Source organism: Drosophila grimshawi, unplaced genomic scaffold (assembly GCF_018153295.1).
Source record: "Drosophila grimshawi isolate 15287-2541.00 unplaced genomic scaffold, ASM1815329v1 contig_80, whole genome shotgun sequence".
Classification (NCBI taxonomy): Eukaryota; Metazoa; Arthropoda; class Insecta; order Diptera; family Drosophilidae; genus Drosophila; species Drosophila grimshawi.
The window spans coordinates 75,861-92,553 of record NW_025063639.1 but is presented as its reverse complement, the minus strand read 5'-3'; the positions used below and the strand labels follow the sequence as shown (position 1 = coordinate 92,553).

The 16,693-nt window shown below is 36.7% G+C and overlaps 1 protein-coding gene and 1 long non-coding RNA gene across 2 annotated transcripts in view; one reads left to right on the top strand and one right to left on the bottom strand.

Moving 5' to 3' along the window:
* LOC6570450 overlaps positions 1-15,805 on the top strand; it is a 30,407-nt gene extending 14,602 nt beyond the window's left edge. Inside the window, exons 4-11 of the mRNA XM_032742134.1 lie at positions 353-641; positions 10,886-11,070; positions 11,341-11,506; positions 11,774-12,106; positions 12,175-12,242; positions 12,781-13,025; positions 13,149-13,482; positions 13,876-15,805. Coding sequence (XP_032598025.1) covers positions 353-641; positions 10,886-11,070; positions 11,341-11,506; positions 11,774-12,106; positions 12,175-12,242; positions 12,781-13,025; positions 13,149-13,482; positions 13,876-14,640 — 2,385 coding nt within the window. The 3' untranslated portion in view covers positions 14,641-15,805. The remainder of the gene's footprint in view (positions 1-352; positions 642-10,885; positions 11,071-11,340; positions 11,507-11,773; positions 12,107-12,174; positions 12,243-12,780; positions 13,026-13,148; positions 13,483-13,875) is intronic.
* LOC116806087 lies at positions 12,945-13,889 on the bottom strand. Its single transcript, XR_004365525.1, has 3 exons — positions 13,831-13,889; positions 13,261-13,710; positions 12,945-13,005 (listed from the first exon to the last, which is right to left on the bottom strand). It is a non-coding gene; the product is annotated as an uncharacterized LOC116806087 (long non-coding RNA).
* Positions 15,806-16,693: the final 888 nt, after the last annotated feature.

Genomic DNA, 16,693 nt, shown 5'->3' with positions numbered 1-16,693 from the left:
TTATTATTTATTTACTTATAGACATTTTTTCTTAATACTTTTTTACCTATCTTAAAAACTAAATTTTTCATAATTTTAGAATTATTTTTTTATTATCTTATATGTTTTTATATTGAGCGCTGCTACAAAAATATATTCTTTCACATACATACTCTTATTTAGAAATAGGTCATAGGTCTTTGTAAATATTGATATCGATTAATATCGATTTATCGATTGTTTACCAACCTTAACACATGCTTGTGCAAAACATAATCAAATTATAAGCTAAATTATAGGTATTTATATACCCTATACTATATTATATGATACTTATCGATTGCTAACGATTTATGGATTTATGTAATTTCAGCTGTTCATGCACAAGAGCGCAATGCAGCAGATCCAACAGCAGATACCACGGGTTGGTATCGGTGCCCACGGCGTATCCAGCACGGCTAGCATGGGCGGCGGCGGAACGACACCGGGCGCGGAGACGAAGCCCCATCAGTGCCAGCAGTGCATGAAGAGCTTCTCCAGTAACCATCAGCTTGTCCAGCACATTCGTGTCCACACCGGAGAGAAGCCCTACAAATGCTCCTACTGTGATCGTAGATTTAAGCAACTATCCCACGTCCAGCAGCACACACGTCTCCACACCGGTAAGTAATACCCCCTAAGTGGTAAAAAAAAAAAATTATAATAGTTCATACATAAAATACTCAAAGCAAACTTAGGGATAATATAGTCTTAGCTCGAAGAAAGTTGAATCCTCCCACATAAATTTGGGTTTGGTAATAATCCTAAAAGATACCACAAATTATAATAATAATTTATTTATTTATTTAAATCTATTGATTTATTTAATGTCAAAATAATACAAAAAGTAATATAAATAGCTGAAATTAAATTAAAAATATAATTCAATATTAAAATAATTCATATTAAAAAAAATATTTATAAGATTCATAAGATAAGTTAGGATATATATATATTTATATACATTGCCTTTATCTTCCTTTATTGTTATAATTATATACTTATTTAACAACAATATTAATACAAAAAGTAAAAAATTATTGAAATTAAATTGCATATAGAAATTTAATATTAAATTTCAAGTTAAACAAAAAACAGAGAACGTTGTAGTCAGGTGTAACCGACTGCGAAATACTGTACCGATCTTTGAAGGAAATTTTTAGTAAACTGAAAAATCTTAAATTACTAAGGAAGGTTCCTAATAATCTTCCTTCCAAGTTTGGTAGCTTTACCCCTTATATTGCGGTATATGTCGATTTTTATCGTTTCTGAGGGTGGGATTGGGCGTGGTCCAACATTTTTTTGGTGGATTTTTGAAGGGAGTTACTAAAAATTACCTTCAACGTAAGCAGATTTTCCGAATCGTGGGGTGCCTGGGGTAAAATATAAAATATATATTAATATTTGACGAAAATATTAGATTATATTTATATTATATACTTTTTTTAAATAGATATAAATAAATTCAAGTTCAACGTCAGCAGAAAAGAAACTGTATATGGTTTGCTGAGCTCTTTTTATAATGTAAATATATTTTTTTCCAGGTGAAGTGTTTTTTTTATCTCCCTAACTTCAGGCCATTTTATCTTAATTATTCCTTGCATGTATATTTCTCGAGTTCTCTTTAAGGATTAAAATAAACTGTATCATCTAATAAAATTAGAGTTCGCTCTATCATTAATAATTAAATTTAAGTTTTGAATTTAATTGAAAATAAGTATTATTATTATTTTGTATTATTCTGTTTCGCCTGATTTTTGTCGACATTAAATAAATGAATAAATATATTTGTAATCATGTCGAGAGTTGCTTTAATTTATTAACAATTCAAAAGTATCTCAATTACATATTTAGTAATTAACCTATGTCCATTTTATACAAATTTAAAACTTACATTTTGATCGCTACTTTTTTATTTTTAATTATTTAATTGATTTTAGATTGATTTTAAACAGTTTTAGAGTTGCCCAAAATTTTGTATATAGATGCCTGATTAAAAAAAATTGTTTTTAAATATATTCACTAATATAATTATAATATATATTATAATATATATATATATATATATTTATATATGTATAATATAATATAATAATATAATCATAAAAAGTAATCATTATAAATATCAGCTTAGATATTTATCAATTCCTGCTTAATATATATATTCGTCCAGAGTTTCACTTAACGAAGCTACTTACATTAAGGGTAGTCCCATTTTTTAATTTGCACTCTTTGTAATTAGAGTTTGCAGAATTTGTATCCCCGGTTGCAGCTTGATTTCTTATTATCATTTGCTTATTATGATTACTCCTAATATTTTGCTCGTTGTCCTGTTTCCCCATTATTGCAAAGCTGATGAAACGCTTAGTACGTCTCACAAATTAAAACCCAGCCAACAACTTGTAACGTGGAGCAAATCGCCTATTTTATCCGCCACAGAAACATTTTGTGAAATAAAAATATTATTTTTGCGACGCAAATGTTTATTATTGATTTATTTATTTAATGTCAACTAAAGTCAATCGGCACAAAAATACAAAAAGTAAAAAAATTTAATTAAATTAAACTAAAAATAAAATTTAAAATTATATATACATTTTTATAAGATTAACGATCTAGCGATAGCGATATGAATGGTCCAAGATTTGTTGCATGAATTGGGAAAAGTCCAGAAAAAACCCAATCAGACCAAAAAAAAAATAATTTGTATGATAATGACTACCAGAAAATTTATTTTTCATGTATTAAAACAATAAATATTTGAATAAATTTAAAAAGAAGTGAAGTTAATCTATTTAATATTTTATGACTCACATTATAAATTCGCCCTAAAAACTATAAAGTTATTCTGCTTTTTAGAAATAATTAAAAGTGATTTTTTTCTATTTTATAAAAAGTAAAAGCAAGTGAATTTTTAATTTATTTTTATTTTAATTCATTTTACAATTTCAAATTGCTTTTCAAAGTAAAATTATGACAAATATTAAACTTAAAACCTTTAAATAATAAGGTTCTATAATAATTAATATAATTAATAAAAATATTCCACGCATAAAACCCGACACTGGAAATTAAACATCTTGTAAAATTTTCAAAACAAATTCAGAATTTAAAAAATTAACAAAACTGGATTTAAAAATATTCTTATTGTCAAATAAGTTGAGCCCATTTTCTAAAACTCAGGCCAATTTTTAGCTGAGTGTATAAATACCAAATGCAAGCTTATAATATATATTAATTATTGTCACATATTTTTTATTTATATTATATATCTTAAATTATTATTTTTTATATAACATTTGTATGCAGTTCTACATCGTATAATTAGTTCATATTTTTAACTTAAATAGATAATTTTAAATTTTATTTGATTCAATGATTTTACCTTTTGAATTTTTTGTGTCAACTGACATTAGGTGCCATTAAAAAATAAAAACAAAAAATTAAATAATAATATAATATTAAATATTTTATATTCCATAAAATGTGACATTTTTCTACTGTGCCATCTTTATTTCGCTGGAAGAAAAAATTATTTTAATATGAATACAGTTAGCAGGACCCGTCATATTTAACTGGCAGTTTTGTCTGGTTCCAATGACAAAATGACAAAATGCCGAAATGCCAAAATGACAATGATAATTAAATAAACTTTGAGTGCTCTTCGTCGCGACTTTTCCGGCTTTTTCTGACGCCAGCTGCGACTAAAAATACCTATGGGAATAAAGTAATAGCAAATATATAAATTGTGGAGAGGGGGTTGAGAGGAGCGAGGGGAGAGGGTTGCTTCTCAAATTATTCAACGTCATTAGTTGCATTGAAAAACATTTTTTTTCGCTCTGTTTTTTCTTCTATTTTTTTGGGTAGCTTGTTATATTCACACCTGATTGAAACATTACAATTCATAATTTTTTTCTTTTTATTATTTTTTGGCTGCTTTTATGCATAGTTTCTGGTTTCCTTTTCTTGAAAAGCTGGCATCAAATACGCTTTAATTAAAAACCTGTTTGTGCTCAGCTAAAAAACTCTGTGACCTTCAACGTTATTATTGCTGGTCTTGAGATTTTTTAGTTTTTTTTCGGGCGATTTCCTGGCCTGGTTTGGGTAATTAGACAATGCAATGTTAAAGCAAAGATTCAAGACTCTAAACAGGCATCAGCATCAACAACTCAGATAATGGAGAGGCTATTAAACAGCCTCTTTCAACCCCCTTCAATCGCTTAAGCAAAATCCGCAGCGTACAAGCTTTGGAGGCGACACCAGTCACGAAATTCCTTGGCAAGTACTCGTGTTCGAGAGAACGTGACGTTCTTTAAGGCTTGCTAAAAGTGCACAGCGCTTTATACACTGCCATTATTAAGATATTAATAATGAATGAATATTAAATTCGAGAATTTCTGCTTCTGAGAAAACTATTTCTAAATATACCAAAAGCAATAAGAAATTTGTAATTTATAGCTATAAGAATACTCCAAAGTTATACTATTCTTAAATTCAACTTCGATTTCTTTATAAGTTAATAATTAATGAATCCATTATTATTTTTATTACTTTGACTTTAATTTCTATTTACATTTCTAATTTTTAAAAGGTAATTAATTAATTCCTTATAAGTTAAATATATTTTTATAAATTAATTAATTTTATGCTTATCAATTTTATTTTTAATTAGATAAGAAAATTCGTTAAATTTGAATTTGAAATATTTTCTATTCTCATTAGAAATGAATTTCCTAATAATACAAAAAAATAGAAAAACGGCCTTTCTAATTTTAAGAAATTGTTTGTTAGTCAAAAATAGCTATTTTCATATGCACTTTTTAAATGTATGTGCTAATTATAGAAAACATTTATTATATTAAAAAATAGTTTTTGGCATGTCCAAAAATTGATTTCTAAAAATCAGACTTATAATTTTCGGGTCGATTTTTATTTTATATTAAGTTTTATTAGAAGGCAATTTTAAATGTTGGCTGATTTTTTTTCGAGTGTAGTTGAAGTTTCTTAAAGTGCCCCGTCCAAATAAGAAGAGCGACTTTGTGCAGCTCGAGGTGTGAAGTGAAGTTTCGCTGCAACAACTGATGAGGCGACTACTGCCGATTCCACTGCTTTGGCGAGTTGTTGATTGTTTCTATAGGAGGATGGTGGATAAGGAAGGGTGGATGAAAGGGGGGGAAAGGGATTCCTGGGTAATTTGCGTTTTTTGGCGACCGCACGCAGTCGCTATTTATTTGCATTTACTATTACGGTTAGGTGTCGTTGTCGCTCGCAAAGTGACTCTAAGTAGCTTAAACGATTTAGTCCTTTTTCTTTAAAGGGGACCTTTTGCGTACCTTCCAGCGGCGGCGACTCGTGTCTCGCGTCACTGACCTCCACTTGCCACTTGCCACTTTTTCATTTAATTGCGCGTTCAAATGAAATTAATTTTGCTGCAAATCTGAAACACGTAATTGCTGCATAGCTGCATCTTTTACAGCGACCCATAAGTATTACTCTTGCCATACTGCCACTGCCACTGCCACACTGTCTGCAACATTATTTCCGAGCGCTTACTTTATAATCTCGTTAAAATGAAGTCAATCAGTCAATAACGGACTCCAGTTGCACGTTACAAGACGTTGCGAGCAGCCAAGTGTCTTAGAGAGTAATATTTAAAAAATAAAAAAAACGAACTGAGAAATGTTGCGATGAAGATGTTTAAAATAACTCTAATGGTTTATTAAGCCTGAATTATTTTATTTTCATAAAAAAATATTTTTTTATATTTATTTTATTTAAATTTATTTAATTAAAAAATAAGAAATATTTATAAGACGTCTGCCGTTATTTAAATGCAAAATGATCCAACATTTGTTACATAAATTGGGGAAAAGCCAGATAAAACATAATCAGACCAAAAAATAATTTGTCACAGCACACCAGAAATACATGTGAAAAAGTTATAATGTATAATTTTTATTTCAAATTTGTATTCTTAAAACCTTTATTATAACATTTTTTAAACTTTAAAATTTAAAATTAATTATTCAATAGCACATTCATCAATCCCAGCTCCTGCATAAATGTTAGAATCTTTGTAGGGTTGAGGGCTACTATGGCTTTGAAGCTCAAAACATGCATCCCTAGGATGCTGCATATTTTCCTGGTTAAGGCATTGAAGATTCTTCCTCGTTTTCACAAAACCTGGATAGTCCGTTACTACAAGTACCTAGTTTAGTTAGGTAATTTATCAGTGTACAGGGTCCTGCCAATAGACCGGTGAGTATACTAAGCCTGTTATTCCCCATGGTTATTACTTGCTTAAATCATTTATGATTATAGTCACCCAAAAGAAATCTGGCTTGTGGGAGTCCTGGTGTCCCTGCCCAGCTCCGTTGTCCCCTCTGTGTTTCTTCGTTTCTAAGTTGTAGTAGTATTGTGTGCCTTCCTATGCTACAAAACGGTTTTGGCCCTGTTAGGGCCTCTCTGCCCATATTCTCGCTTGCTCATCAGCCGTCTCGTTCCCCGCTATGTCCCTATGGCCCGGGACCCATCTAAGGGTAAGCCGGATTAGGTCAAGCGTGGAACGTACATCATGGACAACTTTTGATGTTATCTTCGTCCCCATTATAGCGTTTATTACTTTATGACTATCGGATAGGATGGATATATCCGTATTCCGATAGTTACGTTTCAGGTTGATTCCGCACATCTCCCTGTCGCAAACACCTCAGCTTGAAATATGCTGGTGTGCGTCCCCAGGGATTCATGGTAGGATAACCGAGGGTCCACCACTCCAAGTCCTGTGCTCTGATTGGTGTACCATTTTATGGTGTGCGGTTTCATAGGGTGGACTTCATCTAGAGTCGACAATTCCCATTTACTACTCATTTGAACTGTGAAATTTCGCTCGAATATGAATACATATTCAGCTAACATTTCATGGTTGCACAAGAAGTTGTAGTTCATCTGATAGAAGTTGGGCATCTCTATGGCTTAGGATGTGATTGCCCCCAACTCCTTCTGCAGACATTCTTAGAAGCGTAGCTTTCTGTTGAAGCCTTATTATTATATGGCGGAGTGCCGTGAGCTTCGTTAAGGCTTCCAAGGCTATTGTCGAATAGATGCATATTGCTCCTGTCATACATACGCTGGCCATTCTTTACAACTTTAGCAGCTGTCTCTGCACGGTGATCAGCCGCGCCCTATCCACCATACATCCACCATAGACATCTCATTATACTTGGTGATGTACCACATGACTTGCCGGCCTTTTTTTGTAGGGCTTAGGTTGAGTCAACCTCCGTACACCAGTCACTTGATGGACCGCGTGCAACACCTTTAGTCGCCGTGTACATCCTTTTAGAGGTGTCCACCGGTGGCGTTAGATTGTTGCTGGATCTTTTGGGAGCTGGTATCGCAACAGTCCCCTCGGCTGCTTAGCCTTCTTGAGGGCCTCATCGGGAGCCAGTCCTCGCTGGAAGTATCTAAAATACTACAGAGATTGACCCCTCGGTGGCAGGGACTCATACTTCTTCCTCGGTCCAACTTGCTGGCACTCGACGCCGGTCGTGATGGTCGGGATTGTCCGACTACACTTCCCTGCCTCGAGGCTGGGGCCTGTTAACCTCGGCCTTGCTGTAACAGTGCCACTCTCCTATTTGTTGGTGGAGTAGCACGATGTGGATGGCCATCCACATGTGAGGATGTCTTGCGACTTTCTCCGCAGGGAGATCCTGCGGTCCTTTTAAATTTTGTGAACTTTTCATGTTAGAGAAGTAACTGCAACTAACGAGTTGCAGAGCAGTAACTGTCCACCCGGGCAGAGATCCGCATTACCCGGATAAGACTAATTAGAATAGGTTGACTCTCGGCACTGTTCGAATGACACCTTATCGGGCCGAAATGAGATGTGGCGATAGGATGGAGGTAGGTAGTCGTGGTGCGGAGCTGGGGTGTGTGTGGGGCTATGCTTTTAAAGGCGGCAAAACAGGCGCCTTGTCGATACGATTGTCGTAATCAGCTCAGGCCCATCCGAACCATCACACAAGCTCTTAGACCAGGTAATCACATTTCATTTTATATCATATTATTTGAAACTTTGATTTTACATTTATGTTATTTTCAATGTTTATTTCTTAAACATCTTCTGTAAACTTTTATTATACTTTGAAACCGAAGATATATAAAAATTGGAGTGCTACGTCCACCAGGAGACTCGGAAGTCAATAAAATCGATATTCGCAAATTGATAAAGCCACATATCTCCCACAATGTTAAGGCTACAGTTAGTAAATTTGTTTCCGCCCTAAAAAATTTAAATGGCAATATCTTCCGCAGCTTTTGAGTTAAAGCTGTCAAATTAGGTAAGAACCGATAACACATTTTTATGGCCACGCCCACCCCTGCGTCCATAATCCAAGCCTATATTTCGGAAAGTTTAAATCGATAAGCCTGCATATCTCCCACAATTTTAAAGACAGAGTAACCAAACTTGAAAGGTAATTTGCTGGTAGCCTCCTCCAAGCAGAGGCAAATAAATTTTCAGACCACGCCCACACCAGCCGACCCCAGAAACGACAGCCCTAGAAATCTTAAATGCGCATATCTTCCATAATTTGTCAGCTAGAGTCAACAAATTTTAAAAATAAATTACTGGTAACTTGCCTAAGAGATCGATAAAAATTGGATGGCCACGCCCACTCCACCTCCCTACACCTGGTAGTGTAAATCGACAGTACCATATATCTTACACAATTTGAAAGCTAGAGTCACCAAATCTAAAAGTTATATTGCTAGTAACACCCTTCAAATATCCGGGAACAAATTTTGAACCACGCCCATCCCCGCCCAAAGTATTTCACAGTCGGTGACACTTATTATTATTAGGGGGGAAAGCTGCACCGCGACCTATTTGATCTATTGTGCTCCCTTCTGAGCTTATAGCCCTTCCATCAGCCCCAACTCCCGCACGAATACGAGGATCCTTGTTGGGTTGAGGTCTTCTATGTCTTTGCACTTCAAAACATGCGCCCCTAGGAGGCTGCTTCTTCTTCTAGTTAAGGCGACACAGTCTACCAGGATGTGCATCGAGGATTCCTCCCCTCTTTCACAAAACCTGCACAGATCGCTACTACATATACCCAGTTTTGCTAGGTGACTCCTTAGTCTACAGTGTCCTGTCAATAGACCGGTGAGTATCCTGAGGCTGTTCTTTCCCATGGTTATAATTTGTTTAAATCGTACAAGATTATAACCACCTAGGAGACATCTGTCTTGTCGGAGTCCTACTGCCTCCGACCAGCTCTGATGCCGTCTCTACCTCTCCTCGTTTCTAAGTTCCAGTCGTATAGTGTGTCTCCCTATGACACAATACGGTTCTGGTCCTCTTAGGGGCCTTCCTGCCCCCATTCTTGCTTGCTTGTCAGCCGCCTCGTGTCCCGCTATGTTCCTGTGGCCCGGGATCCATCGTAGGGTGAGCCTGTTATGAGTCCCGAGTAGGTCTAGCTTTGAACAAACTTCTTGGACTACCTTCGATGTTATCTTAGTCCCCATTATAGCTTTCAATGCTGCTTGACTATCGGATAGGTTGGATATATCCGTATTTTGATAGTTACGTTCTATATTGAAGTCCGCACATATCCCTATCGCACACACGTCAGCCTGAAATATGCTGGTGTGCGTTCCCCGGGATTCATGGTAGAATACCCGAGGACCCACCACTCCAAGGCCCGTGCCCTGATTCGTGAGTGATCCGTCGGTGTACCATTTTATGGTGTGCGGTTTCCTTTTTACTACTCATACAAACTGTGAAATTTCGCTCGAATATGTATTCAGCTACCATTTCGTCCCTAGGTTGCATCAGCAGGGCCAGTTCGTTTGAAAGGAGTTGGGTATCTTTGTGGCTTAGGATATGATTACCCCCAACTCCTTCTGCCGATATCCTTAGAAGCGTGGCTTTCTGCTTGAGCCTTATGATATGGTGGAGTGGTGTGAGCTCCATTAAGGCTTCAAGAGCCATTGTTGGGCAGGTGCGCATAGCTCCTGTCATACATACGCAGGCCATCCTTTGCAACTTTTCTACTTGCTTCTGCACGGTGACCAACCGCGCCCTGTCACCCCTTGCTACCACTCCATAGGTTGACATGGGCCACGGCCATGATTGGCCGGCAATACTACGACATGTATAAAACGCCCTGGAGCACTTTAATATCGTGTGTTGCACATGGGTGCCAAAGTTAAGCCTGCTATCAAATGTGACTCCCAGGTATTTGACCTGCCTACTCGTTTCTAGTAGGGTCCCTGAGAGCCATATTTGTCTCGTCCTCTGGAACTTATGTCGTCTTGTAAAGGGGACGATGACTGTTTTCGTAGGGTTTAGGTTGAGTCCAACCTCCATACAACAGTCATACGTTATCCTTAGCCCTGACTGGACTATGTCACAGAGTGATTCTTCAAATTTGCCTCGCTCTATGATAACAATGTCATGGGCATATCCTTGACATTGAATACCACTGTTAGCAAGTTTAGTAGTTCGTCTACTAACAGACTCCAGAGTAGCGGAGACAACACCCCTCCTTGGGGACAGCCTTTGGTGGTTAGGACTGTTACAGTGCTATCATATAATGATGCCGTGGCTTGCCTGGACCGTAGCAGTGCGAGTATCCATCTGCTGGTGGTATGGTCCAGGCCTTTTCTCTCGAGTAGGCGACACTTAAATAAATAATAAAGTATGAATAGACAGGCTTGGGCACATGAGAAAAAATATTTCCTTTTTGATGTAAATAAAATTCAATCAGTTGATCAATAATATCTCAGTGTAAATTATAAAGGAACGGAAATCGGTTAATCAAAATAAGCTTGGTATATGATATATATTTTTTTGCAGGCGAACGACCATATAAATGCCATTTGCCGGACTGCGGTCGAGCCTTCATTCAGCTGTCGAATCTGCAGCAGCATCTGCGCAATCACGATGCCCAGGTGGAGCGAGCCAAGAATCGACCTTTTCATTGTAATATCTGTGGCAAGGGATTCGCCACCGAATCCAGTCTGCGTACGCACACATCCAAGGTGAGTACCGGCACCCTCCAGCAGGGGCATCAAATTCACACAAATATTCACATGTTTGTCGGTTACTTTCATGACACAACTCCGAGCTTTAAGTCAACTCGACCTTTAAGTGAACTTCGAGTTCCATTATTTGTTTTTTTTTCTGTGCTACCTTCTCCCATTTTATATAATGTGCACTACCATCTTGTTCATCTATACTTTCTCTGCACGCACCAATTGCAAAATGGCATCTCATAAATGGCATCTCACAACGACAACTGCAACTCTCAGGAGCTACAGCTGCATCTTGGTGTCTTGCAGCAGCATGCGGCACTTATAGGCGGACCCAATGCAACCTCATGTCCGGTGTGTCACAAGCTCTTCCTCGGCACCGAGGCCCTAATGGATCACATGAAGCACGTCCACAAAGAGAAAACACCACCGCCAAATGAACCGCGTAAGTTGACACAACAATATAAATTCAATTTAATTCAAAATCAAATTTTATATTTTAATTTTAATTCAAAAAGTAAGAAATATATATGGGACCCACACATATGCATTCCATTTGCACAGATTCTACTACTTCTTTGCTGATTTTGGAGAATATTTTCTGAATTAAATATAGATAATAAAAGTGAAGAGAATCTTTTGGTCATAGATTTTAATTGATGCTCAAGAAATAAAATTGAAATCGTTCACCTTTTCCCATCTCTCATTTCAGCTGCTCAATTCAGTGATATTATTGGTAGTGGAGGTGGAGGAAGCGGAGTTGGAGGAGCTGGTCCATGCTCCCTGGCCGCCCAATGCGCCGCCGAATTGAGCTGTGCTCAGCCCTTGACGACGACGACGACGACAAGCGGATCGAGCCTGAACGATAGCTACCTCGGCAAGCGACGCACCGCGAATCATCCTTGCCCCGTTTGTGGTAAGCACTATGTCAATGAGGGCTCCCTGCGCAAGCATCTCGCCAGCCATGCGGAAACCACCCAGCTAACGAGCAGTCTTCGCATGTGGCCTTGTTCCGTCTGTCAGGCGGTCTTCACCCACGAAAATGGTCAGTTCTAGACGAACTTCTTTTTGTATCTATAATTTATTGTTTGTTAACATTTTGATTTTTTTTAGGTCTGCTCACTCATATGGATCATATGCGCATGGATCCCAAGCATCAGTTTGCAGCACAATATGTTCTGGTATGTGGCACTAGTTTAAATTCGAAATTTCAAAAGTTTGAATTAACTTTTGAGCATAAATTCCTAATTAAAAAAAAAAAAACAGCCATAAGTAATATAACATATGTGTGTAGTAGATTTACACTCATAAATATTATAAGTATATAAAATATAAGAACATTTTAGTAAGATTTATATTTATGCAGATAGTAACTTTCTAAAATTCTGTTTTTAAGCTCGATTGTCACTTTACTTTGTTTTTAAGTGTAAAATAAGAATGTTAGCTACATTTATTACTATTGCAGAGCCCGAATCTATTTTATTCTGATTAACCTTTTAATGGGACGACCACATATATATAGAGTTTTAGTAATATAGGGATCGTCAAATGACGCTTAATTCCGATCAGCAGAAGAAATATCCTTCTCAAGATTAAGCTCTGTGATCTAAAAAGATACCTAAATCAACACATTCAATGCGATAAAATAGAGAATATTTAAAAATTTTATAAAAGATTTGTTTCCTTATACTGGTTATATACTTAACATTCACATTACAGTCTCGGGCTGCGGCGGAGCAACGTGAACGTGAATCCCTGTTGGCCGTCACACTGGCTGCCACAACTACTGGTGGGGGAGTGGTGCGCGAGAATGCGGGTATGTTGCCACTGGGTGGCGTCAACGCCGGCGATTCCAATTCGTTGTGTCTATCGCCGTCGGCGAACTCCGAGTGCTCCTCGAATGGTCGCCTCTCCTCGTCATCCACCTCGGATCAGGAGCAGGGCCTGAGTGAGAACGAGAACAGCAGCAATCAGCAGTTGAACAGGAACAACAACAACAATATTAACAATACCAACAACAATAACAACAACAACAATAATAATAATAATAATAATAATAATAATAATAATAATAATAATAATAATATTAATAATAATAATAATAATAATAATAATAATAATAATAATAATAATAATAATAATAATAATAATAATAATAATAGCATTTGCAGTTCGAGTAAAATCAATTTGAGCCAGTACAGCATGGACGCCGAGCTGCATGCTAATCGAATGTCTCTGATGGCTGCCGCATCTGCTGCGGCTGCTGCTGTTGCCGCCTCCGCCAGCTCCAGGTCGCAGGATGGCACCATCGATGCCGCTGTGGCTGCTGGACCGGGCAGCGCCGTGGTTCAGGCGGCTGTCGTTAACCTCGCTGCAGCCATGCGCATGAACAATCCCGCCAACTCACATCAGCAACAGCAGGTAAGCCGTGGGTTGGGTTAGGAGTAATCCCCCGTGGATCCACTTAAGCTCTTCCTCTTAATTTCTCCCACTCCTGTGGGATTGAATTAACATAGCTAGCTAGCTAGACTGGATATCACAGAGAGATATCGAATGAGCCCAAAGGCACGTTAGAACCAAAGATCTACGACTGCGCTAAAAGTCAGATTCATACATTCCGTATTATTCGTTTGACAACTTGTAAATTATCTGAAAAATATTCAAAATGCAGTAATTAGCAACTAATCAACAAGTTTTAAGCAAAAGTTTCAAAATGGCAACTCCTCGATACTTATCGATAACATTAAGTGTGATATTTTACAAACATACCTTGCCTCACCATCTCTCTCTCTCTCTCTCTCGCCACTCTTATAGTCCAACGATCACCCGCTACACACTGCACAAAATCAGCATACGCATCCACAGCAGACGGGACAACATCATGCCGGGCAGTTGCCCCATTTGCCGCTGCTGTCGCCGCAGCAGACACTGCCCAGCGCTGGCAACACGCGTCGATCGCCGACGATCAATGTTCCTAACCTGCAAATGCAGACAGACACCTCATCGGTGATGATGAGCATGATGCGTGGCACCCTCGAAACCAATCTGGGTGCAATGCATCAAATGGAATCACTGCATCATCATCATCATCACCACCAGCAACAGCAGCAGCAAAATCAACATCCGCATCAGCATTCGCATCATCAACATCAGCATTCGCATTCGAATCAGCAGGTGCATCATCAGGCCTCGAATTATTCTCAGCACGCTGTGGCACCTAGTTCCAGTTCCACACAGCAACATCACCATCCGGAGACAGCGCTGCGCATGCACCAACAGGCGGAGGCCATTTTGCGCTCCCACACAGAGGCTGCATTTCGTCTGGCAGCCTCGGTGGCGGCGACAAATGGTGGCAACGCCAACACATCAACTGCAACACCAAACAACAACACGAGCAGTAGCAGCAGTGGCAACGCCATCAAAGTCGAACCTACAACACAACAGCAGCAGCAGCAACGTCAATTAAATGACAACGATCTTCATTTATCGCCACATCGTTTTCCATCAAGCACGACGCAAACACAGCACCCGCAATCGCAATCGGAACAGCAACAGCAGCAAAATCCGCATAATTCATGAAGAAGTCGCAGCTAATTGATTTGATTATTTGCAAACAAAACAAAAAACATCGCCAAAGCCTCAGCTCGATAAAATAAATTAAAGTTATCGTGCAGCCACCACTGCTCAGAGCTTCAAATTCAAATACAAAATGGAGTAAAGTTATCGGCAAGTCCCAACACTGCTCAAAACATTCATTGTGAGAGCGCGCGCTATTTCTAAAAGTTGTAGTTTTGGACAAGCAAAATTATCAATAACAAAAAATCGGACGTAAGAGTCAGCCATTTTTTTTACATTTTGTTGACAACGTGAGCTTAATTTGCTTACTTTTCATTTTATATTTGCGCATTTTAAACATAAAAATAACAAAGGTAACACGGCTATTTCTTCACGTCATTTTTGTTTGGCATTCTTTTTTGCCTATCGATATATTTGTATATCTCGAGCTGAGCACAGTGCTTCAAAGAGGTTTGGTAACAATTAAGATTAGCTTTAATTTGAAATCAGGCGACAGCACCCAGTACCCAGTACAACAACAAACTGAACTGAATAATCTGGAACTTCGTGTCAATGCTGTGATTTTGAAGTGTTCATAGGTGGCGAAAGAATAGCCATCAGAACACCGTTAATGCAAATTCATCATCGATAATTATACAGATTTCCACTAGCAGCATTTCTGTCTTTGAATATATGTCGAATTTTGGTAATTCGGTTTTATAATAAATAAAAGCTCATATTTTCAATTAATTTATAGTTCATTATAACTTAATGCTGCAAAGAAAATATAATATAAATAATTATTTGTATTTTTCCTGATTTATTACTTACTTATTAGTCTCGCCTTTATTTGAATTACTTTTTTTTATTATTATATAAAAAATAAGTCGATTAATGGTAATTTTTGTTTCGAATGTGAATGTTGGAAATGTATGGAATCCGGCTATTTACTTACAAATATAAAAATACTATTCCTCAATAGGCCAATAGACATATGTATAAAAGTCTACATACATTTAGTCTAAATACCAACGAAAAATAATAATAAAAAAAAATTAAAAACCATGTACAATTAATTATTGAAAGCATGCTGCGTATTTTAAGTGAAGAAAATCATACGAAAAAACTTACAAAAATCAAGAGAGCGGACTATTATATTTTAAATAGGGATGTTCCAAATTCAATACTTTTCTTTGTCATTCATTCATTTGAAATTTGTTTGATTCCGATAAGAAAAAATGTATGATTCCGTTAAGATTTTAACACAACCTTAATTATGTAATATTATTATCAATACTGTTTTAATTTTAATCATAACATATACTCAGCCTGAATATATATTGTTTTGCGTATATTTGTGAAATCGACTGTTAATTATATTTTAATTTTTAAATATATTTTATTGCTTCTCATTTATAGATAGAATCTGTTTTAAATACCAATGTATTTATATACATACATACATATATATATTATAGCCGTACAAATGTATGTACATATATTGCATTGGATCTCAACAATCTCCTTTTTTAATTGGGATTTAATCCTTTGATCCATACACACGCACAACACACACATTTTATGTGCAATAAAATTCATTGTACTCAAAAAACTAGCAACATTCAGTGTATATATATATGTATATATATATGTATATATATATGTATATATACATATATATATATATATATAGATATATATATATATATAAGGATATATAAAAACATACATTTTGAAATTGTATAAAGAGTTTAGTGCAATAAGTTTAAAAAAGGAATATGTATATACTTATAAGTATATAACGTAATTAAATCGATAAAAGATCACTCGTCTTCTTACTTTGCAAAATATCTCATTTTGGGTGTTATTTTTAAAAATTCTTTATTACTTTACAATTTTATTATTAATTACAATTTGAATTTTCTGAAAGCAGCGCTTTAGGCTTCGAACCTTACATCGATAACTACCAAGCCGCTAATTGTTGTTTACTCATCGATAGTTGGAAGCCCTCGTTAGCGTGCCTAAGCTACTCGATATTTTACACGAAGCGCAACACAAAAACTTTGCGCCATTTCAA